We start from the raw sequence: 26,957 nt of genomic DNA on the forward strand, positions 1-26,957 counted from the left end.
TAGAAACACTTTTGAATACGAGAAAATGTGAGGAGCAATTGAGTACAAGTGAGTAAAGATGAGTACGAGTGAATACTGATTGAGTACAAGTGATTACGGATTGAGTGCTTATGCGAGTGAATACAAATTGAGTACAAGTGAGTGCAAGTGCGCGTGAGTGCAGATTGAGCACGAGTACAAGCGAGTAAAGATGAGTTGAGTACGAGTGAGTACAGATTGGGTACGAGTACACGTGATGACTAATAAGTCTGAGTACAAGTGAGTACGATTACAAATGGGTATGTGATGAGTGAGTACGAGTGATTTTGAGTACAGGCGAGCTGTTTAAGTCTCAGTTTGAACGAGTACAGCCTGAAGGAAAAAAACTGAGTTCGAGAGAGTTCCTTCTGTTTTTCCGACCTATGAGTAGACGAGGACTACAATAAGGAAAATGTATGGGAACCGTGACTAAAGGAGGGCGGTCATATTGCGATCGAGGGTTTAACTGCAAGCGACCCTTGCACTCCTGTTTCTCTTTCAGCCCGACTTCGAGCTATAAACGTACGCAGTTTCGGCGGCACCAAAAAGGAAAGTCTGGATTCAACTTTACGGGCTGAATCGTCACAAATAATTTTCGTTTGTGCTGTAGTACTTCGCTGCCTTGCAAGGTCTTGCGTAGCGGCGTTGGAATAGAGTAACTGAGCACTGCTAATGTGGACCTTCAGGGCACTGAATACGCAAAGACAAGTGGCTCACGAAGCATACATGATTATCAAAAATGCGGTCTAGCATGGCATTCACAATAAAAAAAAAGCTGTTACCATTTTTTGTTGAGGTGCACCCTAATGCAAAAACACAGCCGACTGTTAGGCTTAAGGATCAAATAAAGGACACCAGCAATATACAGAGTACGCTGTGTTGAAGCGAAGGGTAAGGCATATTTTTTGTTTTCACCGCAGCAGTTTGCTTCCGCCGAATTTAGGCGTCACACCCCCCTTTCTTCTCAGCGGGCGCGAGGTCATATCGGCCATGAGAGAGAGAGAGAGAGAGAAACTCTTTATTAAAGAGGAAAGTGCAGAGAGGTTTGCCGACATCAGTTCGCCGGCATGCTACTCTGCGGGGAAAGGAGGAGAGGGAAAAAGGTAGTAGGCGTAGGGAAGAAAAGGAGAGTAGTAGTAGTGAAAAAAAATAAAATATGATCCTTCTTCAGGTATTGAGTTCAAAGGCTCTTGAGATGGAGGAACGACTACAATTTCGTCAACACACCAATGTCCTGGAGGAATTCGAATAGCGCGGACAAGATTTTGCGCTGAGCGGAGGGAGAGGGCCATGGTCCAAGTACCAATCTTAATGTCAATGGTCCAGGGTGGAGGCAATCAATTTTATGTTGTAAACGGCACCTTGAGTCGGCATAGGCAGAGCATTCCAGTAATATGGGTTCAACAGTTTCAAGTGAACCACAATTGTCGCAATATGGGCTTGATGTCTGGCCGATCCGATGTAGATAGGAATTTGTTAGTGCTGCATTAAGACGAAGACTATGCAGCAACGTCTCCAAGTGGCGGGGTAGACGCTCTGGCAGCCGCATTCTGACATATGGGTCTATGAAATATAAAAAGCCGTAATGATGCTGCTGCGAGGACCATAAACGGTTCCTTTCCGACAGAGCTAGTACCTTCGTCATTGTGGCGGCATCATGCTTCGTGAAGAAAATCTTCTTTCTTTTTCTCATTTGTAGACCCCTGCGGCCAGCCTCGTCCGCTTTCTCATTTCCCATGATGCCGCTGTGGCCTGGGAGCCATTGGAAGGTAACGCGATGTCCAGCGACGTATGCCAGATGGTGCAAATACTTTACGTCACGCTGGACATGTTCGTGAAAGCTGAAACAGCTAGCGCGTTGTAAGCTTTGAAGTGCTGCCCTCGAATCAGAGAAAACGGTCCAACATGTCGGCGGCTGGCGTAGAATATATCGAAGTGCCATGAGAAAGAGCATGAACACAAAGTATATATGGAAAAAAACCTTTCCAAAATAGCAGCACCAGAGGCGCGGCTCGTACATGTCAGCATTTCTTTAGCGCAAATAAATTTTTTATCCATATTCGAGGCCGAGGATAAGTAAAAAGGCAAGCATTACAATGTTATTGAAATAAAAATAAATTCACCTCGAATTAGATTTTAGGAATGAAAATTAAAAACCAGGTTTAAAAACCGCGTCGATAAGATGCGAAACAAAGGTAGAATAAAACAAAAACATACAAGAAAAAAAGACGACTGCCTCGCGCCGTCGCGAGCGGTGTCAAACAGAACAAAAACAAAACAAATACAAATGTACTGGATCTAACGGTCAGCTTTAGCGCGGCCAATAACTAAGTTCGGGTGCTTTAAACCACCCAGCTATGGTTAACTCCGCATGGTCTACATTAGAGAAAACAAAACGAGAGAAACTGTCACCATTTCCCGCTGCTCGCATTAGACATGTAGTGTTGGCCAGTCGACGTGGCCCACCGCTGCTGGGTTTCAAAGTACAAAGTGACCGTTCTACCACGGTAATGCATCTCTGGGTCGACGAAACGAAAATGCGTTGTATGCCTACTGCTGCTAATTGATTGCTGTAGGGAAGCCCTGCTGACTAAAATCGTGTATGATAATTTTCTAGGGATATACCGTTATAACAGCCGAGCTGTCTAAACTTTTATTTCCGCCGTCCAGCGTTACCAGGAAAATACCAAGAGAAAATACCGCGCGCACGTGAGCATGCGTCTCGTGAGGAGCGCCTTGCGTCGGTGAGCTCGTCCTTCGTAAAATCCCTCCATCACGGTAATGGCAGTGAACGAGAGCAGTATGGAGGGTCTTTAGACCTTCGAGAACACTCTGCCCAGCGTTCGTGTCGTGATCTCTCGCGTGCTGTTCTCCTCGCCAGTTCACGTGTGTTCACGCCTGAAGTGGGAAGCACAGACGTAGAGTTCGCGCTGCAGACGCCGAGTTTGCGACGCCGGTTGCCGCCGGTTGCCACTTTGGGAGAGATGTGAAAGCCTGTGGACGTAACGATCCGGGCCTGCCAGTCATGGAGAACTTCCAGCGGCAAGTTCGGAAATCCATGTGAGGTGCGACAGCAGGGTCTCCGACGAAGGGAGAGGGGCCGCCAGCTCTGCTGTTTCTCCAGCCTTGCGCATCACTAGTGCAAGCTGGGCCAATTTTTCACGTGATCTGTTAGGTTCCGCTTGATCACCCCTGATCTGCTATCCATCGATAACGGAAAATTATGGCGATAATACGCAGCACATCCGCATGTAAGTGATAAATCTACCAATAATTTTTTATTCTTTCGCAGTGTCGTGGTGACGTTTTACTGCTTGTATACAGCCGACACGTTGCTGAAAGTAGTTGTTCCGATTTTAACTTTTATAGAGCGTTGAAATGGTGTTCGCACGTCTTGACTCTGCCTGGGGCCCCAATGCAGGCCGACATTGAAAAGCTTTGGTTATCTGTCCGGACACATTTCATGCAAGAATATTGTGTTTCTCGTCACACACAACCCCATTAACTGAACGTTTTATTGAACTTAAAACCACGCTACACAAGCCGGACGGAATAAAGAGTTAAACACTAGCAACTTTTCCATCTAAATGGAGGTAAACCGACGTAGAACGTTTTTGAAGATGGTGGGCTGGAAAAAGTGCAGACTAGTCATGACAACTCCGCTTGTGGCATATACTACGTTGTAGTGTCTATTAATATAAGAAACGCTTTAGAATACAACAAAGCAAACTTTCGACATTCGGCAGGCTTTTGTGCATTGGGGGCGCATAGAAAAATCAAGAATACATCTTGACGGCGTCATTATGTGTTCAGGGGCTCTGTCATTTACTATAGTTACTTTGTTTCGGGACATTATATGGCACTGCAGCCTACAGATTCGCGAGCGGCACCTCGCGCGGTACAGAGGAGCAGGAAGCCTTACCTCAGTGGCAGCCCAGCAGCCCTATCTCTTTGCCTAAATCGTAGGCTATCACTTACATTCAATATAACCGATTGATGTGCAGAAAAAAAAAACAAGACAAAACAAGCAAGGCATGTAGGTCAACCTTTATCCGGAGCTTTGTTAGTAGATTCATTTGCGTAACCTTACAGTTATTTTTGTTCTGCTTGGACTGTAATTCTGTACTTGACCTTTATTTTGCCCAGCTCCAAATCTGCAAAATTCAGAGAATTGGCTACTGGTGCGTAGCATTCTTATGATGGACCCCACCTTAACAAGTTTTGAAGCAGAACTGCACGCTTTGAACGTTGCTGTTTCATCCCTCCTGTATGACACTAGTACGGCTCTCCCACCTTCGCTTCGACTCATCACGGACTCTTACGAGGCCATACAGGCACTTCGCTCCCATACCACCACTAACCCCATTGTGCATGAAACTCTCTACCAAGAGCAAAATCTTCAATGGAACCACATCCCTGTCCGCTTTGACTGGGTACCTGGCCACGAGCCGAACTCGACTGGTAACCAGGCGGCTCATGCGGCCGCACAGGAGTGTGCATTAACTCAACTCCGCTGGTCTCTCCCGAGGAACCGTCTCGTTCGTCTACACCATCGCCGTCGTTGCGGATTCATCGCTACAAATTGGATAGACGCCAACGACTAAAAAAACCTTACTCCTACAGGCTAACCTAAGTAAACTTCCGCCATTACCACGTAGTGGCCAGATCTTCATCAACAAGTTTATCACAAACACTGCCTTCACACCGGAAACAGTTCGTAAACGGTACACGCCTCACCTGCCTCCCCGATGTCCTCATTGTCAGTCAAGCCTCCCAGCCGACCTCTGCCACTTGGTCTGGACATGTCCAGCCTTCAATCGCCCCCGTACCTTCAGCGCCCCGAACCCTCAACCAGACCCAACTCTACCGGACACGTCCTTACTCGCACAAATAGCGACGTATTCTCTAAAGAGTGGCCTAGCACGACTGGTATAAGAGCGTCATCGGTGACTGTAGTGCTAGCACTATTTAGCAGTAGACACAATTAAGACTCCGGCCTACGACTGCCTCAACTATTAGACTTCATCGAGACATCAATGTGGATAAGTTCTTAAGTGATTGGCTTTCATTTCCCTCCTTTCTTCCCTTACCACGCTCGGACCTCTGGTCTTCCTGTCTTAATAAAGGTTTTTCAATCAATCAATCAATGCCGCTTGTTTAGAGTGCGAGTTTTTTACAGACAGTTTTTGACAGTTTTTTACAGGCTGTGAGTAGCGGACGACGTTGGATTATTTTATTAGGGGCGAAGCCCCTTAGGGGCTCGGGCTGTGGGCGTCTCATGTCGTCGTCTCATGTCATCGTCGATGTAGTCACGGTGCTAAAACGCCGGGACGATCATTTACGCCTCGCGCTAGAATGTAACGCGTACTAAGAGAACACACTGAGACACTCATTTTCCAACTCCTCGCGCTAGAACGCTTCGTGCTTCAAAGACATGAGACTTTTACAGCAAAGCTGTATACCTGCACCCCCCCCCCCCCCCCTCATGGTTTCATCTCCACGGGAGAAAACACCACAGCGCCAAGAACACACTCATACACTGCATGCTTCGCCCCTCCCTAAGTTTCACGATAGCGGAGATGGCCCGGGATTTTGCAATAAGAAAATGTCTAGTTGCACCTGCTGTTTCCTAAAAGGGTACTGACTGTTTAGAAAAGCTCAAATAATCCAACTTCACCATCAATTCAACAAACCTTATGGCTACACCATTGCGCAAGCTACACATGAAAAACCCTGCAGAGTATTTTTAGTCCTCAAAAGTCGCTCAAATCTTCAGTTTTTCCCATTACAGTATGTCGAGTCACTGTGCTGACTGCTATTCTTTTTAAGTTTTATTTTGTTTCTTTTCGCCAATGATGTAAATGCATACCAATATAGCGATGAAGTGCCTTTACTTCGCTAATTATATTTTTTTTAGCCCTCATGTACAAAACGTCGCTTGAACAATGCGTTTTACCAGCTGATTGGAAAAATGCCAACGTAACTCCAGTATATAAAAGCGGAGATAAAACAAAAAAGTGTAACTACAGGCCTATTTCTCTGACAAGCGTGTGCTGCAAGACACTCGAACATATCATTTACACAAACTTAATGAATCATCTACAAAGTAATAACTTCTTTTCCCCATTGCAACACGGTTTCAGGGCGGGTTTTTCGTGCGATACACAATTGGTCGAGTTTACGCACGACATTGCAGCTTCTATTAACTCAGGCCTTCAGGTTGACTGTATATTTCTGGATTTCCAGAAGGCATTTGATTCCGTGTCACATGTGTTGTTGTTGCAAAAGCTTCGTTGTCTAGGTATACCTAATGCCCTTCTCATGTGGATCGAAGCGTACCTTTCTGAAAGACAGCAGTGCGTGATTCTTGACGGTGTGTGCTCATCAAGCGTCGGTGTATTGTCAGGAGTGCCGCAAGGGTCAGTTTTGGGGCCCCTGCTTTTTCTTATTTTTATAAATGATATCTCTGACAATCTCTCTAGCCGTGTTCGATTGTACGCTGACGATTGCTGCATTTACAATAACATTACCTCTGAAGCGGACACCGTTCAATTGCAGAATGACTTGAACTCTATAGTTTCTTGGTGTGATTCATGGAGAATGACATTAAATGTGTCGAAGTGTAAATTGGTGAGGTTTACGAACAAAAAACAGCCTCGGATTTCAAATTACGTCATGGCCGGGGCTACCCTGCCGGTTGCATCAGAATATAAATATCTAGGGATCATTTTTTTCTGCCAACCTGTCTTGGAACGCTCATATTAATTACTTAACATTAAAGGCTAGTCGCGTGCTAAATTTTTTGAGGCGCAATTTTAGACAGGCACCAACTAAGTTGAAAGAAACACTATACATATCCAATGTGCGTCCCATATTGGAATATGCTTGCAGTGCCTGGGACCCCTCAACAAAATCAAATATAGAAGCCCTAGAGCGTGTACAGGCACGAGCAGCACGCTTTGTGGCAAGCAATTATAAGTTCACCGTAAGATCAGCTGACATTCGTTCAGGATTACAATGGCCTCTGTTAGCTGACCGGCGAAAATACCTACGACTGTCCCTATTTTACAGCATATTCATGAACAGAACAGGCATCGACAAAGATCAGTATATAAGACCACCTACCTATGTATCACCCCGTACTGACCATTCTTTATAACTGCGTGAATACGCGTCCAGGATCAACGCATTCAAATACGCCTTTTTTCCAAGGACCACGCATGAGTGGAACGGCTTGCCAGAGGAAATTGTCTCTGCGCCTCCCTCATCTTTTGTTAGAAATTTGCACAATTTTTTGTTGAACTAATCCCTACTGTACATTTCTGATGCGTTCCGTACTAATTGCTTTTTATTTTATTTTATTGCCCTGTGTAACCGATAGCACTCTTCTTTTTTGCGTTTTTGCTTTGTATTTGCAATGTAATGCCTTATTTATGACAGTGTAAGTCAACACTTTGTTGTTTCAACCATACAGCCTTTTACCCGCAACCATTTTTTGTTATATTGACTGTACTGTATTCTTTTGCTTGTTTTCCCCCCTACAATAATGCCCGTTAGGGCGATGTAGGTACCTGTATAAATAAATAAATAAATAAATAAATAAATAAATAAATAAATAAATAAATAAATAAATAAATAAATAAATAAATAAATGCAAGGCGTACTGCAGATTTGGTTCGTTTACGCTATGTTTTATTTGTATTTTCAACGTTCTGTTGCGGGCCTTCTTAGTTTAGTTTTCAGGTTTTTGGGGAGATGCATAAGGTGCATATTTTTGATTTTGTCAGATCATTTTAGTGAAAATTTTATTTTTCCATTTTTCCCATTTTTTGGTTTTTCGAAATTCTGTTCGCCCAATTATCTTCATGTACGCTATTGTAAGAATTACATGTGCTACTTCCGCTAAATCTGCATTTTCGCGGAAATACAGGGGTTACATCATTCACCATTTTCGCTATATTTTATTCTTATTTTGATGGCATTTTTTGCGTGCGTTTTTTGATTATTCTTCGACGTTTCAGAGAGATGCATAAGATACATATTTTTGATTTTGTCAAATCGTTCTTGTCGAAATTTTATTTTTTAGTTTTTTTTGTATTTTTGGTTTTTCAAAATTCTGCCTCACCAGTTATCTCCATTTAGGCTATCATAGCGATTACAGGTGTTACTTTCGCCAAACCTGCAGTTTTGTGTAAATGCAGGGCGTTAAACGGTCCTGGCTGGGGGGGGGGGGTACGCGGCAAGAATGCTACGCATTTAAACTGTTTTGTTGCAATTTGGGCTACTCACTTTCTTAGCGGCAGAGTAGATAATTGGACACAGCTGGCCACCAGCGGCGGACCAGTTCCTCACAAACTTTGTTTCCCCGATATTCATCTGGTGCCACCGACTAGATAAGATACTCATATCCTACTGTTTAGCCATCAGCCGAACAAAGAGATATACATGCGGCGGATGAATTGTCTTCCAAGTAAAGACCCACATTGGTCCAGTGAGAGGTCTTGAGCAGCCCGGTCTTGGAGAACCAGCCCGTGTTGATTGGCCGAGCCTGAGTGGCGGCTGTCTTCTTGGGAGCGACCCTCACTGCTCCCACCAGGAAACCTTTTCAAAGCAACAATAAAGATCCCACTGTCTCTTCCGCAACTGAAGTTGCTACGAGGTTTTGATGTGCGTCGAAAGGCCACTGGCAGCTCTCACGAGACCCGCAGTTTTGCGCCCCCGTTAAGCGAAGGAATGCAACGCCACGAGGAAGCGGTGTTCTGCAACTCCATACTGTGTGTGCTCGCTTATCTTAACGGTCTCCAGAGTAGGATGCTGAGCAAACATATTGAACGCGCGCGAAAACAACGTGTCGAAGGAAACAGGCTCAGTCCCTCCATTTATGCGTTGCTAACTTCCTAAACTCAATATAAAAGGCAACGACAATATGCCGTTTTGAGCTCAAGGTGGTACCCCAAGTGGTCTCTATTGCTTCTTAACATACGCCTTCTTGGTTATGAAAAATCGTTACCAGTAAAAGAAAAAAAAAAAACGAACATTGCCCAAGGTATTGCAAGATAACGCTTTAGAGCTTGCAGCCACTCGCTACAAAAACATGATCTTGCATGCCATCTGTATCTCTAAGTAGAAAACACGTATCTTATCGCTTTGAGCACGCATGCTGGCTCACTGATGGTAATGCGCAATGTTGGGCTGGTCGGATCGTTTGGTGTTGTGACAGCGGATATATGACATGCATTACGAGCCTAGGGAGCGAAGGTCCGCAGGAAGTGATATCGCACTGCCCTAATGCAAAATATAGAGGAGGGGTCACGCGTCTTTCCCACCAGAGCATTGTTGGCGGAAACTTCCAGTAGGCAGCAAAGTAAAGCCTTTCTCAGGACTATAAATGGTGGAATACCACTTAAAACTACGCCACAGTAGCTGTGCTCGCACACAATAGCAACGGGTTTCCGTAATTCTAAGATAACCTTTCTTGACTACGGTCTAAATTTGTGCCCACGCGTGCCAATAGCTTTCTGATGTTCGCGTTGATAATGCTTTTTAGGTTTCAAACTGCATTATTCTGCGTTGATGTATTCAACAAGTTGACACTTTACGGTAAGGCCATAACTGGATCATTATGCGGAATTCGTCGACCGGAAATGGCTTTCCATTCCCCTTGATTTGGCTGAGTTTCGCCAGAGGGCATTTGGTTTTTAAGGTGTTCATTGTGGGAAAACATGTAATGTAGCCAGAAATGTTTCTTGAGGGAAGAAACTGACTTCCAGTATTTGCCACGGCAGCCGTTGTTCTTATGAAAAAAAACTAAAACAGCCATGTATCGAGATTTTGAGTCAGGCTACTGGTCCTAAAGTGTTCGAAATTTTTCCAGAGATGCCCCTTCCTCTATCCTCCACTACGGCGCGCCTCATAGACCAGGTGTATGTTTGGCGAGTCGAACACCCACAATTTGAACTATATTTCACTTCGAATACTTGTGAGACATGCCAGCATCGTATTTCAACGTTGAATATAGCGCGAGAACTAATACGCGCATCCGTACCTCTGAAATTACATGATCTGGTTTAAGGAACACACTTTCGGATTGTCTGGGTTCTCTGGATTTCGAAATACTATGCGGTGATCAGTCTCTGCCAGGAGATCCGTTCTTTGTCTGCAGCTGGGTGGGCATTACGAGGAGAGCCAAGTGTTCCGAGCGTTAGTTCCAGCAATGTTAGCTTTGATGTAACAAGTCCTGCGGGGAATATCATGAACTTCCCGTACGGGAAGACACATTCTGCAGTAACTAGGAATCCGAAGCGGAAGTTCCCTCCCAAATGAAGTTGTCCTCCCACACGAATGGCGAAAATACGTTCGCATGCCGCCCCCACCAATAAATATGCACCCAGAGCTAAACGTGGAAAAAAGACAAGCTAGAGCATGAGCCCTTGACAAACATTTTCCGAAACCCTTTTGAGACACGGGAGATTGTGTACGTTGACGCTGCCGACTACTACGATGGCGGCTCTTGTCTCAATGCCATGGCAATTGCAGTCGTCAGCAATGACGGGGTCATAATGGCGTCAGCATCCACGCAGGCCAAAGATCCCACTCAGGGCGAGGAAATGTCCATAGCCCTTGCTATAAATTCTACCCGAGCAACCACAATCATAAGCGATTCGAAGGCCGCCATACCTAACTTCGCGAAAGGCAGGATCTCCCTTCTGCAGCCTCGCTGTTAGAGAAGACTGCTACCACCCCAAAAATTCTTTTGGTATGGACTCTGGCCCACTGCGGTCTACAGGGATATGAACTGGCCCACGCAACCGCTCGAGCTCTGGTCAACCGAGCTGTGTTGCCTACGAAGCCACCACAACCACCATCACCCCCACACAAGACCTCGCAGGAAAGCCAAGAAAAAGCACACGTTATTAGGTCTCACAAAGAAAGGCTAGTCACATACAGGGATATAATAAATCACTGCAGATTATCCAGGTGCAAATATCCACCGGCCCACCACACCCTTTCCAGGAAAGAGGCAGTCACGTGGTGACGGTTGCAGATAAACACTTTTCCAAGCCCTGCTTCCCTCAATCGCTGCTATCCATGCCGACCTTTACTCAAACCTCTGCGCTTTGTGCAACAGTAGAGCGAACCTTCACTACATGATATGGCCCTGCCATGTGCCCCCCCCCCCCCCCCCCAAAAAAAAAAAAAAAAAAAAACGACGACCTGTAATAGCAAATCCGATGTAAATACACTTAAAGGATACAAAATTGTGACTAGAACAATGGGAGACTGTTCTGCTCAGCTCCACACCGGAGGCGCAATTCACAGCAGTCCGGATGGCCGAAGCCGCCGCGAGGATCCAAGGAATCCTGGCTGACGGATCAGGGAGGGAGACCGTCTAAGTCGTCTGCCCTTCAGACCCCATCGTGGGCATCAAATAAAGTCATCTCTCTCTCTCTGTCTGTCTCTCTCTCTCTCTCCCGTACAGATTCACAGCAGATAAACCGAAGGATCGGGTGATCCCGCTGTTTCCGCAGCGCTGTATGAGAGACTTGTCTGGTATAATGTGGAATTAAGAGTGTCTTGGAAAGTCGAAATCCCGATTGATTATGAGTTTTAACAAGCCAACGCTGCACAGGCGACGAGGAGGGCCGTAGTGTATGGCTCCGGATTAATTTTGACTACCTGGGGATTTTTAATAACGTGCGCAGAAATCTCGAACACACGGACATTTTCGCTTTTCGCTTCCATCAGAAAAGCAGCCACCGTGGCCGGTATCGAACCCGCGTCCTTGAGTTCTGCAGCAAACGCTTTAGCCACTGAGTCATTGCGGCGGGTATAAGTGCAAATTCAGCTACTATCAAGTATGCTTTGATGTTACCCAAATTACTGTAGTCAAAATTTGGTAATTGGAGTGCAGTGTAACGGTATCGGCTAACCCTTTATTAAGCCTGTTTTAAGTTTGAGTTCGCCCAAGCTTCGCCAAAGAATTAGCGCGCATGGTATAAGCTGCTGCTTAAGAGATAAAAAATGCATGCAATGGGGTTGCACCGGAGAAATATTGACGAAGACATGCATTTCATTATGATGATCAGTTTGTTGCGCATTGATTTCAGGAATTCTGCACGTAGGCCAAGATGTGTGGCCTGGGATGTTGAGGCAGAGTTGTTCCGAAGGTTAACGATGCACTGCGTGGCCAGAGGTGCTCGTCCTCGTGCATTCTGCCCCACTGCTCTACTTATTCAGCAATAACTCCGCCGAAAGCGCGAAAAAATCCTTCCCCTTATGGTAGCCGCGACGTGATCGGAACCTCTTCTTGCACGTGACCTCACGTGCCGGAGAGCGTCTCACAAGATTAGAGACTTTTGTTGACTAGCACGCCGTTCGCGCAAGGTGACAGCGAACGTAAATGATAACAAGGATAAGCTTCGCCATCCCTCTGAAGTATAAAATGTCCAAAGCGAGCGCAACACTCACCACCTGTTGTCTGTGGAGGCCCACGAACGAAGGTAAGAACATTGATTACAGGCGCTTACCCCGTTCTCCGCTCATAGGCGGCCGCTTGTAACGCGAGAATTAAAACTCAAAATTTTAGCAATGCTCTTGTGCTAATGAATGTTGAAAGCCTAAAATCGTTGAAGTTGAGTGACATGAGCCGAAAAATATTTACGCTTTTAGTTCTCTCTATTCCTGACTTCAAAAGCGAGGTTATTCGTGTATAGTAGTAGTTTGTATCAAGAAGCCTGGGCCAAATATGAAGGTCAACCTACTTTCTCGCATTGTGCACTTATCAGGTATACTTATGTCGAACGCGTACTAAGCTGACGCATGCATTCATGCAAAGAAGTTTGCGATAACATGATACGAATATCCTTAACAATCCTCGAGCCTTCTACCTATTCGTATAGCCCCTTCAGAACACGAAGGAAAATTAACGGTAGAAACAGGACAAGTAGAATTACGCGGAGAGTTTGATAACAATACATGAACAATATGCGTCATTCATTAAGGGTAAGTATAGGCAAGCTGCTTTAACGCAACAATTAATCCACATTAATACGACGGCTCTCAGAAATAATTCGGAGTAGCGTCTGACTCTTGTTTACTGGAAGAGACCAGAAATTATGGGACACGGGCGTAAAACGATGCTCGTATGCAGCCTCTGGAACGACGTTGTTGTCGCGAAGGTATTCAACATTATAAAAAGCAGCCAGAACATCAGAGAACTCAACTTTGTGTTACATTACTAAGGATATTGCTGCTCCGTTAAAACTCATTGACTAGTCTCACATAAAAACAATTTGCTTCGCGTAAATTAGCCAAAACAAGCAATGCATCGGGTTTACCATTTGCCCACACTTTTGATATATTGGTCTGTGGTGACTTCATTTCTCCATCTGAGCAAAAAATAATAAATAAAAATAAAACTCTTGCAAAGTGTTCACGAAGAGCGCTGTCTTGAACGGTACTCAGAGCTGAGTGCCGTTTCCCAATTGACTGTTCCGCGGGGGTAGCTCCGTGAAGCAATTCTTTTCACCCTTACTAGATCATGCCGGCTTCTCGTAGCAAGCCTTCTATTCTCTCGGAGAGCGCAGTATCCAGGAGACTATAACGATATTTTCATGATCCTGAACCCTTTTGCTCTGTGTTCAGAGCATGTGGAGACTCCTCGCACTGTGCGCACTGCTCGTCCCCGTCGCCCAAAGCCGTCGGGTGCATCCTCGCTCATATCCGGCTGCATCCGATGAACTGATCGGCTTCATCAACAAGCTGCACACCACCTGGAAGGTGAGAGTGCAGCGCTGACGCTGTTCTGGACAACGACATTGCCTTCTTTGCAAAGATGCGCCAACAGAAGCCCTTCCATTGCTGTGCGTTTGGAGTGAGCAACCAATGAAAGCGAAGAGGTCAACATAACCCCAAGCTCACAAGTTGACGATCTATTAGCGAGGGAAAAATAACGCCCTGGTTCGCGATTATTTAAAACGTTCAGTTGCCCACTTACATCACAATTATTTCACAGGTGGGAAAGTAAACCGCGAAGCTTGGGTATTTCGCTCCTCATTCTTCGAACTTCTCATCTCTTGCCACTGTATATTGAAAAACGCATGCTGGTTTTCTTAAGCCTTCGAAAACATATCTCAGAACTGAAGGGAGCGCAAATATGAAAATACGACTTTGAGTATGCGGGTTACTGGTTTCTGTTCATGGAGGTGAAAAATTAACGCGGTTTTCTGGTAGTTTCCCAGAATGCGAGAAGCACATTTATTAGCTAGAAAGCTGTCATGTGCTATTCTTTGACATCTACACTAGTAAAAAGGACCAATTTAGCGCACTCAAGAACACATTTGACGCTCGCTTTTTATTTTATGGTGGATTAATTATTCCGTCTATTCAGCTGATTGGGCGCGCATACGACCTTACGATGTTCCACTTTTCCTAGTTAAATCGAAAACTTCCAGGGCATCTAAGCCCTCTTTATGGCATAGTAAATGCGGAAATGTTTAATTAGCGCGACGGATATGGCGGAGGTCATAGACGCTGGGTTGGCCGCTCGTTTGTATCTCTTCGCCGCCTTCCATCGCTCTCACCGCTGTTCGACGCCGAGTCAGCTCCGGCTAACACACTCCACAGCTGCTGTAGACGATTCAGATCCCATCGCCGTAGACACCACGCCAATGAATTTCGAAGAGCACGTGTGACCGCGCGGCTCGTAGCGCGATCATTTTATGTAGAGTCCTGACGCGGTGCCTACAGTGGCGACACCTTCTTCTTATCGGCTGGAACGGCACGTGCCTAGTCGTGCGATTATGTCCTCCTATTATCACCATAATCCTTTTCACCTCACGTGTTTTTCTTCTCTCCATTACTGTTTAAAGGCTTGATCGATCGCGCTTGTTAGACCTACTTATCCGCCATTTGAGGTAACGTTGCCTAACTATTACTTCGGTAATTCGCCTGCCCAAATTATGTCTATAGGCCTCAGTAAATGCATCTAGAACACGGGTTATTGGGAAGCCAGGGGCTGAGTCCACTGTTGGGAATCCCACCGCTGCCACCACTATTGGGAAGCCAGGGGCTGACTCCACTGTTGGGAATGTCACCGCTGACTCCACTGTTGCGAACCATGGTAGCGTGGTCGATGTGGGCCGAGGTGGGTGAAGTGCCGGGGCAGTCATGATGGGCAAGTTGACGAAGAAGAAAACTTTATATACAAGTATTTACATCTTGGTATGAGAGCGGGCAATGCGCTCCTGCGCGCGCGAGATTAAATAGGCACGTTGGGTCCCTTCCCCTTCACCCTTTTTCTCCGGCTGACGTCAGGAGGCACCAATCACGGAGGTCATGGCACTGATAGGAGCGCCACCACGCAAAACACACGTGCACACGCACGAGACCCCTCCTCTCCTGGGCAGGTGAGCGCCAGGTTGCTCCCGCCGTGGCAATCCGCCGTGGTCAGAGCCCTCCTTTGTCCTGGCGATGTTGCACTACCACGAAGACGCTTTGCATCCCTCGGTGGAAATATTCTTCGAGTGGCTTATTGAAGACAACACGCCACAAGAGGGCATGACAATGAGGCGCGGGCACGCCGCCGAGGCTTGTTGTGCAGGGCGCCCACCCAGCATTGCTTTTGTTAGCACCGCCGCTGGCCGGTTGGCGCTTTGAGAAGCCACGAGGTCGCTGAAAGGCGCATAGTTCAAGTAGGCGCAAAGTTCGCCACTGTGAATACGCCGGTTCGTAGCAAGTCGATGACGGAGGGTCAACGGCAGGTTTTCGGGGAATCAGCGTCGCAACAGGGTCTAAGTAGAAGGCGACAACGCGTGCACGAAGTCCGCGTTTCTGTGCTCGACTATTTCGTGCTCACAGCTCGCATTGCGGAGGCCAGATTCTAAGACCCACATTTCGGGTGTCTTATTGCTTTTGAATGAATATCAAAGTTTCTGGCGAATGGTAACACGAGTTTCCTGTTTGAATTTGAGGAGGAGTGTATTGCGGATAACCGCAACCGGGAGACTACGTACAGGTGCCGTCAGAAGTAATTGGAGCACGGGAGATGTGGCCGCACTGTATCGGAGCGCCATGTAGCTGCACCGGCGGTAAACGAAAGGACGAGAACATGCATGCGGGCCTGCCGATGGCGATAGCCCGTTTATACCTCGCAAACCACTTCTTTTAACCTAGCTTCGAATATTGTTCGCAGCATACTGCAGCGATGGCGCTGATAGCGCACACACCTAAAAATACTTGAAAGAAAAACTGTCACTGCAGATTCCTGTAATAGAGCACCGTTTTTCCGGCAGCTCCCTTGCGCTGGAAGTGCGCAAGAGACGTTAAGAGATGCGACTCTGCTATCAGCGCCACCGCCGAGACCAGTATGCTGCGAACAATGTTCGAAGCTAGGTTAAAAGAAGTGGTTTGCGAGGTATAGATGGACTATCGCCGTCGGCAGCTACCCGGCGCTCCGATACTGTTTGGACATGTCTCCCGTGCTCCAATTACTTCTGACGGCACCTGTCCATGCCACGCGTCCTCTTCAACGCCAACTCTTATCGTTCAAGGCATATACTGTCACTTTTGAACGGTAATGATTAGGGACTCTAGTTATGACTATTTGGGATACTGCTCCGAATAATACGTTATTCTAAGATTAGCTCTCCTGCTTATACATCCCAGCGGGATATCCCGTCCTTGCAAAGAAAGAGGCTAGCTGTAGGAAGCGTTTGAAAGCAGAAGTTCATAGCGGTGCAAGGTCATTACGCAGTAATGGATGGATGCGTTCATCCTGGTGGTATTGGTGTATGATATGAAAAGGAGGAATCAAAGTGTGCACGTGTAAAATACTGCGACTCTGTATTCATCCCCAGGCTGGGAGAAATTTTAACAGGAACGTATCCCCCATGTTCCTGCGGAAACTGCTCGGGGTTCACCATGATGCCCTCCTCCATCGGCTGCCTGTTCACCGCCACGAACACATCCCCGTAGACCTGCCCGAGTCCTTCGATGCCAGAAAAAAGTGGCCACATTGCGGCAGCGTTCGCCTCATCCACGACCAGTCAAGCTGTGGGTCATGTTGGGTGAGCCTTCCATGGCGCGTCTTTTTAGGCAACCGAACAACTTTTCCGTTCAGCTTTCAACCTGTTCGGTGAGTTAATTAACCAGGGGCCGCAACCTCATTTTTTTGCTAAACAAAGTTGATTTATTGATTGATTGTGGGGTTTAACGCGCCGACGCAACGCAGGCGATGAGGCGCGCCGTAGTGGAGGGCTCCGGATTAATTTTGACCACCTGGGGATCTTTAACGTGCGCCGAAATCTCGTACACACTGGCGTTTTTGCTTTTCGCCTCCATCAGAAAAGCGGCCGCCGCGGCCGGGAATCGAACCCGCGTCCTCGCGCTGAGCAGCGCAGCGCCTTAGCCACTGAGCCACCACGGCTGGTGCTAAACAAAGTTATGGAAGAATGTATTTGTTATCCCTCAAATGAGATACCTGCAATCTTTTACCTTTTCTACTGCTCACTATATATTAACGTTGAAGCGAGCGAAAAAAAAAATACATAGCCATGATAGACCGGTGAATATGCTCGGATGTCTTGCGGACACCAGCCGGACAATAACGCGGATATGGTGTAGACGGAAGTAGAAAAATAAATAATGGAAATTGCAAATATAGGGCGTCAACTCTTTGCGCAGGCCTTTGGAGCTGCCGAAGCTATGTCGGACCGTCTCTGCATACACACCGGGGGAAAAGTGCAAGTGAACATATCGGCTGAAGACCTTTTGTCCTGCTGTCCCACCTGTGGCTACGGGTGGGTGCACCTTAGGAACTGCACTCATTTTTTTTACCTCATACGTAGCCATGTTGGTTTTGGTTGCAGCACGACCAGAGATTCAAGGCGACTAACTCTTTCGACATTGCTACCCTTCAAAAAGATCTCCTCATTCCAACACCCTCCCCTTCCCCCCTGTTTTGCTAAAAAAATCATCCACCTTTGCGATTTAGATGCGAAGACAGAGACAACAGCGGAGCTTGTGGTTTTCACTAGCTTTAACTTGACTTTTCTTACGTCTGCCCATCTTATCGGTAGATCGGACACTGACAACCACTGAGCGCACGCCATGTTTTTTAACTATGAGAATACCTCTACATCAGAGCTTACATCATCACTGGCACAGCCAATTCCCGACGCGCGCCTCCCCTCCCGAACACCTGCGCCGCGACGCGCACTCCCCACACCTGCTTGTCGGCTCCTTGCCTCCTTGCTTTTTTTATTGAGGGCTTTGTTGATATAGAAAGTGGAAAAGAAGTGGACTGGGGATATTTCAAACTCATTTGAGAGTTCACCAGCATACAGCCCAGTCCGGGGGAAGGGGAAAGGGGGAATTAAAGGGGATAGGTGAGAACAAATGAGGACAGAGAAAGAAAGAGATAAGGAGTGCGTAAGGCTGGCCGGCAGGCATTGGGCTGCAGCCGTTTGGCGAGGTCGGTCTCCTCGAGGAAGGCCAGGAGAAGTCGGAACGCTTTTTGCCGGATGGAGTTGGGGCCCGTCGAGAAAAGCAGGTCCATCAGGGTGCGGCTGGGCAGCCCGAGACGATGGAGTGCGGCCCAAAGCTCTGTTCGCGGGGCATCATGCTGGCGGCAGGAGCAGAGCAGAACAGATGCTCCAAGGTCTTGCCACTCCCCTTCACACTTCTTGGCGTAGCAGTTTCCTCCTCTCCACTTTGCTGCGCCTAGTTTTGAGTGACGCTACGCACGATTAAACTACAGCTTCAACAGATCCGAGGTTAAAAAGCTACAGTCAGTGCTACTGGTGAGAAGAACTTGATCAAAGAACTTGGAATTTCGTGCCGTACTAGCAAGCGATGTAAGAAGTATGCAGGACATGCGCGCTCAGCGCTTTGTGAGGTAGACACTGCGAAGTCAGGGGCGGGGATTCTCATTGCTGTTAATCGGAAAGCTCTTGCATTCGGAACGCCTGCAGCTCCCTTCCACTTGAGGCACTTCGAGCTAAGTTGCCGATAACAAGGTTAAATCTACACGTAGATGGCGCCATTGAGAGAAATTAGAGCGAGGAATACGTAAAATGGGTCTAATTTAGCGTGGTCGTCCCTGGGAAGATAAAAGAAAGGCGAAATCGTCAAGAAGTGGCCCCGCAATTCGAAAGGAGATCAGATGCGGTCACCCTTATGGGGAAACGACGCTTCGTTTTCTACTGCTCGTGGCGCTTCAAGTTCAAAACTATGCCAGCGCGACATTCCGTTTACAAGTCAGTGCAGGCCGCGGTAGGCATTTCCAGTGCAATGCAGAACTTTAAGAAAACATGGTGACAGGCTCCTCCCCACAGCTAAACTGACCTAAAAGGTACTAATTAACGTGGTTTGGTACCACGTTAAATTAGGACTCGAATGGGTAGGTCTGATCTAAGGAAGCTGTTTTCTAATAAACAAGATCCAGGAAATAATAATCTAGAATTGCTGGTGCTCGAACACAGAACGTAAGTGTTAGAAGCCACAGCGCTACCTGAGAGCACAGTGACCGAACAAAAAAATCGTTTTAGAAGTTGAACGAGAAGATTGCGGCAGTGTTCCGAGCTAACCACCAGACGGCTCTAGTTGTAATAGGAAGTGCCCGACCTGCGCTGACTTGGAAACGGAATGCCGCTATGCCAACCTCGCTGTAGCTGGCCAGAATGCGAGGTGTGTGAAACTATAAACTTTCGGGACGTATGCGGAAGCGCACAAACGCGGGGAGTGCTTCACCAAAACATATGGCCATAATTTCTCGTCGCCCCGCTTTGACCTGCTACCGAAACGAGCCTCTTTTTGTGTCTCTCTGGCTGCAGCTGCAACGGGGGCTTCCCCCCGGCCGCGTGGCAGTTCTACAAGGACAGAGGACTCGTGTCTGGAGGCCTGTACGGAACAGACGATGGTTGCCGTACGTACAGCTTCCCGCCCTGCGAACACCACGCAGTAGGAAGTCTGCCTAATTGCAGCGAGAACATCAGTCCAACACCCAGGTGCCGGCATACGTGTGACAAAGGCTTCCAAAAGGACTACGCTGAAGACAAGCACTTCGGTACGTTGGACGCACTCATGAGCTCCATGGCATTGCTTCGAGCTTTTCCACTCATACGGGTCACGGTCTCGCTGCGCGCCATATACGAAAACATTGACGCTGCGAAGATAATGCGGCCTGTGCCAATAATGCGCACACGCCACCCTGGTAAATCCGACAATACGTTTTACACCAACAATTTGCAAAACTATCCTCACAACGTCTGAATCACTGCGCATGAATGAAACAAGCCATTTGCAAGATATTTTTCTTGCACATTTGCAAGATATTTTTCTTGCACATATCCAAGGGCTTCATAAAAACATGCAAGACCTGTGAGCACATGTCGGATATCGTAACAGTTTGCTGGTGACAGTTATGCGTATTAGTGAAGAGAAATTAACAAGGCTAAATGGTTTGAAATGGCCCATTGTGCCCCAAGTGGTAGGACAACGGGTGAGCTATCATGATGTTTCAAACATGAGCATCCCTGGGGTTCAAAAACGGGAAACTGTTATCCAAGAAGGATGCATACGCCTGGGACCGAAGGTGTTTTCAACTAAAAGTGCCAACACTTCCTTACGGCGGGAAAAGCATGAGCAAGGGACCGTTGAAAGAGAATGAGCGAACACGGAAAAAAAAATATCTGACTGCTTTTTGGGGGTAGCGCGCGTTTTTTTTGACAAACTGTTTGATTCCTCCCCCCTCCCCCTTCCTCTGTTTTGGTATAACCTTTCGTCTCCAGCCGGGAATGTGTACTCAATCCCCAACGACGAAACGCAGATCAAAGTGGAGATCTTCAAGAACGGCCCTGTAGAAGCGGACTTTAGCGTTTACGCGGACTTCTTCTCTTACAAAAGCGGTGAGCTTCGAATCCGTGGTATTCGGGACGAGAAAAGAGTTGAGAGGGAAGCATGGACTGGATGCATGCCATAGGTCGGCTGTTGCAGGTGGCGTAAATCCACAAGGGCGCATTTTTCTTACAAGTTTAGTTGTTTCTCCCTCCTTGTGACTTCTTTTTGACTCTTCACTCTTTTATTCTGGGAGAAAATTGCGTATTTGATTTTATATCGAAAAGCTACGCAACATTTCAATTTTTTGCTTCATTTATCGTTTCGTGTAATAAGACGAGTACATTTGACTCGCGCGTGCAAGACCTAGGATGCGTGTGCATCATTATAGTGCACTGTGTCACAAAATATGCGTACACGCTCAGTACGTTTCTTAACAGAAGTATATGACAGAGGAAAAGAAGAAGCGTGTACTTCAATTGTGCGAACGAGAAAACTGATTATAGAGACTTTCACCCTTTCGTTCGTGAATACATTTTGCTAATTTTTGTGCTTAACGTTGGTTTTACATTGCGAAACAAGAAGGAACGCGCGACACCAATGAAAGTAGTATGGTAGAGCACTTACAATAGGGTAAGCAATGAGGGACGGGACAAACCGGTGCAAACATTAGCAATGCTGCCATGAGCACGGGATAGCTTGATGTGCAACTGCCGTTCCCCCGGCACGTCGTGCAGGCGTTTACCAGAGGCACAGCGATGACTTGAAAGGTGGACACGCCGTGAAAATCTTAGGCTGGGGAGCCCAAAATGGCGTCCCCTACTGGCTTGCGGCGAACTCGTGGAACCCCGACTGGGGAGACCAAGGTAAGCGCTGGAACCAACAATCATTTTATAGGCGGGCGTGAGAGCTTTGTGTGCCTGTGTGTGTGTGCGTGCGTACAATTTATATATTTCTATGTTGGTATTTTAATGTTGATAGCTATACTTTTGGGCACTCTAACACGTGTATGCGTCATATTTGCCAGGATGACAGCTGAAAATCGTCACAAAATGTCGCAACAGGCTTAGTAAGGACCTTGGAACTATCATTTCCCTCCTTCCCTTCCTCGTTTTGTGCTTAAACAATTTTTTCTGCGTTGTAAACAGCCTGGAAAAGTAATATTTTCGGATGCAATGGCGTAGATATTTGCAGGTGATATCGGGCGGGTGCCCTAACAGCAACACCTGTTGTTTAATAAAGATTTTATTCATGCATTGATTTAGGTGATAGGTCAAATGTACCAGACTAAAAGTTGTCCAACAAATCGTCACTGCTCAGGCATGAATCACCTTGCCATAAATATTAATAGAAACAAATACCATCAAGTACTGTTCGCTTGTGGGATAATTAGTACATCTTAGCCGGGACAACTCTGCGCAGTTGAGGTTTACAAACGCGGGAATAATGAAGAAAGAGACGAAACACGACCACAGAAGTGCAACTAACAACTGACTTTACTTTCCGAGCCTTTCGAAAAATGGTTTCGATCAGGGTTTGATCGAAACCTTGTTCCTCTCTATCAGTGTTATCGTGTTCTTTTTCACCGTTTTTCGAAAGGATCGGAAATTAAACTCAGTTGCTAGTTCCGCTTCTGGGTACGTGTTTCGTCTGCTTCCTCATTATTCTCGTGTTTGTAAACCTCAGCAGCGCAGTGCTGGCACAGCACGGTAATTCACCGTAATTCATTGTGGAGGAGGAGACATACGAATCAAGGTGTTATATCTATGCTGACAGAGGCGCGCTTTTTCTACAAGTACTTGTGGGAAACTTTAATGATTGATTATAAGGTTTAACCCGCCAACGCTACACAGGTGATGAGGCGCGCCGTAGGGGAGGGCTCTCGATTAATTTCGACCACCTGGGGATCTTTAACGTGCGCCGAAATCTCGAACACACAGGCGTTCTTGCTTTTCGCCTCCACCAGAAAAACCGGGAATCGCACCCGCGAACTCGTGCTCAGCAGCACAACGCCATAGCTACTGAGCCACCGCGGCGGGTCTGGCACATTTTAAATTGTATAAACTGTAAAGTTCAGGCTAACATCGGTGGTACAGAAACAACTAACAAGTTTAATATTTTTCAAAGGCTCCCCCCTTTCACGGTGGCCCTTGTACTATACTTGAAGGACTGACCATGATAATGATGATGATTTTTCCGAAAGCCGCGCGCAGGAGTCGACCCATTAATTCTGCGTTTTTAAACTGAAGCTGTTTATGCCTCACTGATGGCAGCCGTCCAGTCACGAAAATGCACTGCAGAAAAACCGACTTTACACAACGGGTGTCGCAAAAAAGATGGTGATGATAATAAGCGAAGTCACATCAAGCTCGTCAGAAAAAGGCGCTCCTCGTGGTCGGAATAGAACCTGGGCCTCAAGCCTTATGAAGCCGACATCTATCCGATCACGCCATTCCGCCATGTTCGAGGCAGTCTAGATTTAAAGCGAAGCTTTTTTGGTCCCGCTACCATAATATGTGAGCCCCCACAAGCTGAGACCCTAAAAAGCTGAGCGTGGTCGTTAGACGAAGGGGCATTAGACTTTTGATTTTTCCCGTATCACCTAACGGTTCTGTAGTACAACATATCGACTTTATTATTTTTTACCAGGTATTTAAATGCAGTTCCTCGTCTAGAGGAATGATTAATACTAGTTATTACATTAAAAATTCCACGTCAAGAACATGCTGGCTACGTTGCCGCCCAACTGAACAACTGAATGTTATAAACTGAATAACAACACTGCATAATCATGGCAGTATGGAACAGTGTCATAAAACTGCCAGTAAATAATGGGAGAGCTCTTTCATCTGATCGATTGAACTTATTACCCGTGAAATCACTTATCAATTGCCAAACATTGATAGAGTTCACCTCTAAAATAGTGGTCGACAATTCATGACTCGAAGTTTGAAATTTTCTGCACTCACTCAACCATTATTGCACGATATGCAACAAAAGAGACGAAAGATCTCTGTTGAAGTTACTCTTTACGTATAAATTTTTATTTGGTGCCTAACTGTTAACTAGTTCCTTCGCTATCGTTTTTCTGTATTGCTATATTGTAGTACCTCAACCTTCTAAACGAACATCATATTAGTTACTCGAGTCGGAAGTAGCTATGGGTATTATTTCGAACGAAGATTGAACGTATTTCTGTGTGTCCATGGCATCGAATAAAAGTATTATTTCGAACGAAGATTGAACGTATTTCTGTGTGTCCATGGCATCGAATAAAAATAAGTTTAACTGCTTCCTTCTGCTTAAAACTGCTGCATAGAAACGAATATAATAAAGGAGATTTTGCATACATGCAATCATGCACTGATGCTCCTATCAAACTGGGTATAAATATGAGTAAAAACTTTGTACCGAGCCAGTGAAATCAGCCTGCACGTAGATTTTTGCGTCTCATTAATTTTTGCATCTTTCTTCCATACTAGGTTATTTCAAAATTCTTCGGGGGAAGAACGAGTGCGGTATCGAAGATGACATCAACGCCGGCATTCCTCGGATCACAGATTATGAATAAATTACGAAAATTCCCGCATCTTTGCTTTCTTCGCTGCAAATTACGGGCATAACCTTAATTATGGTTAATGCTTAATTGGCCAAAAATAATAAATTGCGCAATTGGTGGCGTGGCGCGGAACAAACGGCGCCCCGCTCAAAACGATAGCATCGAGCCAGTTGCAGTTATAGCATTGCTTTTCTCGCATAAGCCAAAAACATTCACACGTTGTACCAACTTCTGCAGACCAATCTATGTGCCTTAGAGGCTTGTTTAGACGGTTCAAGTTTGTGCTTTAACTTGAATGTAGACAAATGGGCTCTCCTTGTCTTTCCGGTGGGTGGCCCAATGTCCATTTCTCTTGTTTACCGCCAACAAACTATTCCCCAGGTCGATTCCCTAAAATACCTAGAAATTATATACGAGTACACTTTTAATTGGCGTCTGTACATTGGCTACACTGCTGCTAAGGGCGCGCGGCCTGTTTAGGTATTGAGAAGCCTTAGTCACAAGAGTCACGACAGAAAAAGTAAGGACGGCTTTGGAAAGAAATGAAAGGGGGTTAAGAACGGGGTGAAGATCAGGTAACAGCAGACCTCTTGAAGGATGGCGAGCAAATTGTACTGGTAAAACTGGCAAACCTGTGCACGCAATGCCTAATGACCGCGAATCTCGGAGTGTACCGGAATCTTGGAAGAACGCGAACATCATCCCAATTCATAAGAAAGGTAACATGAAGGACTTGCTGTCAGTCGTCTACAAGGTACTTACCAAGGTAATCGCTAACAGAATTTCTGCCACCTTAGATTTCAGTCAACACCTAAAGAACAAACAGGGTTCCGTAAAGGCTATTCAACAACGGACCATATTCACACGATCAGTCAGGGCATAGAGAAGTGGCCGGAGTATACTGAACCCTTATATATAGCCTTCATAGATTATGAGAAAGCATTTGCCTCGGTCGAAACCTCGGCAGTCATTCGGGAATTACGGAACCAGGGTGTAGACGAGCATTATAAAAATACTAGAGGATACTTGGCAGCTGCGGCAGCAAAGGAGCTACACAGCTGAAGCTGCTTGTCCCGCACTTGCAGATAACAGGATTTCTGGCCCTCGTCAGCTCCGTGACCGGCCACCGGACCCCCCTCCCCCCACCTGCACGTCACGGTTCATACGTGGCCTCCGCGATTTGCTGTTTGTCCCGCACTTGCAGGTTGGAGGCAAAAGCTATTGTTTTTTCTTTACGTGTGCTTTTGTTGCTGCTGCTGCTGCCACTGTGTTAGTGCTATGAGTGTTGACGTGGTCCAGTTGTTGAAAGAATGCCATAAAAAGGAAGTTCAGAAAAGAGTACACGGAACTGAAAAATAGCATGGACTTATTCAACAAGTCGTTTGAAGAAATGAAGGCAGCGTTAAAGGTGGATGAGGCTGAAAACGCTGAAATGCAGGCTCAAAATGTTGCTCTGACCGCGGAGCGCTCCGCGCTTCGCAGTCAGGGGCTCGAAAATGACCATAGGGTTGTGCAGCTAGAGCAGTACTCGATGCAAAAACATTGAGACCGAAGGTGTACCATTCATAGAAGGCGAAAGCCTACATGCCCTCCTGCATAAGGTGGGATCAGTCTTTGGCGAGCCGATTATAGAAACCGACATAGATAGATGCCTGCCACCGCGTACCAACGAAAGACAACACAGTCAGCAACATAGTGGTTCAGTTCCGGAGCAGGTCTAAGCGAGATATCCTCCTCGAGAAAGAAAAGAAAAAGCGGGTTTCGACAACTGACCTTGATTTCACGCACCCTTCTCTAGTGTTTTTCAATGAGCACCTTTGTCCCGACCGTAAAAGGCTGCTTGGTATGATTGTGGCTAAAAAGAAGGAGAAGGGCTGGCGCTATGTTTGGACAAAAGGTGGCAAAATCTTCGCGAGAAAAACCGAATTCTCGCGCACGTTGAAGGTGACACGCGTCAGCGACCTCGGAAAAATAGAATGATCGTAATCCTAACTGAAACTACGACGGCTCGTCATGGCAGTAGTTTGTCTGACGCCGCGCGAGGTGGGCAGTTTACGTGCGCAGAATCGAAACACGATGTCATTTATTCATAGTAACGTACAATTAGCAAGAAATAAAGTAGATTAAATCCTTGCACTGCTTGCCAGATTTCCTTTTGAGCATGATATAATTATGATAACTGAAACGTGGTACGAAGCCGATCTCGATGTACTGAGGCCTCCCGGTTACGCAACCTATTTCATCAACCGATCTTCTAAAAGGGGGGCGGTGTACTGTTAATGGCAAAAAACCACTCACGTTGCCACTTGGTTGCGCCCCATTCTTATGTCACCTGCAATTACGAAGCACTCACTGTTAAATCTATGGAAACTCTCTTTTGCGTTTTGTACTGACCACCGGGAAGCAAGGTGTCAAACTTTTTGGTTTCTTTTTTCTATAGCTACTTAAGTTTGGTCAACGAAAATTGTTTCAAACTAATCTTAGGTGGAGACTTGAACATCGGTTTTCTCAAGATTTCTAATGCGCAGCAAGACCTCCACATTTG

The 26,957-nt window shown here is 46.4% G+C and overlaps 1 protein-coding gene across 1 annotated transcript; it reads left to right on the top strand.

The window, feature by feature from the left end:
- Nucleotides 1-12,468: 12,468 nt before the first annotated feature.
- On the top strand, nt 12,469-24,438 carry LOC144167711 (cathepsin B-like). Its single transcript, XM_077696899.1, has 8 exons — nt 12,469-12,518; nt 13,663-13,797; nt 16,875-17,084; nt 17,701-17,816; nt 19,851-20,083; nt 20,808-20,924; nt 21,591-21,719; nt 24,336-24,438. Exons 2-8 carry the CDS (start codon nt 13,666-13,668, stop codon nt 24,422-24,424), a joined length of 1,026 nt encoding a protein of 341 aa, XP_077553025.1. The 5' UTR covers nt 12,469-12,518; nt 13,663-13,665; the 3' UTR covers nt 24,425-24,438.
- Nucleotides 24,439-26,957: the final 2,519 nt, after the last annotated feature.

The sequence above is a fragment of the Haemaphysalis longicornis genome, unplaced genomic scaffold, assembly GCF_048455015.1.
Source record: "Haemaphysalis longicornis isolate Haplotype H1 unplaced genomic scaffold, Haemaphysalis longicornis Haplotype H1 scaffold_2, whole genome shotgun sequence".
NCBI classification, from domain to species: domain Eukaryota; kingdom Metazoa; phylum Arthropoda; class Arachnida; order Ixodida; family Ixodidae; genus Haemaphysalis; species Haemaphysalis longicornis.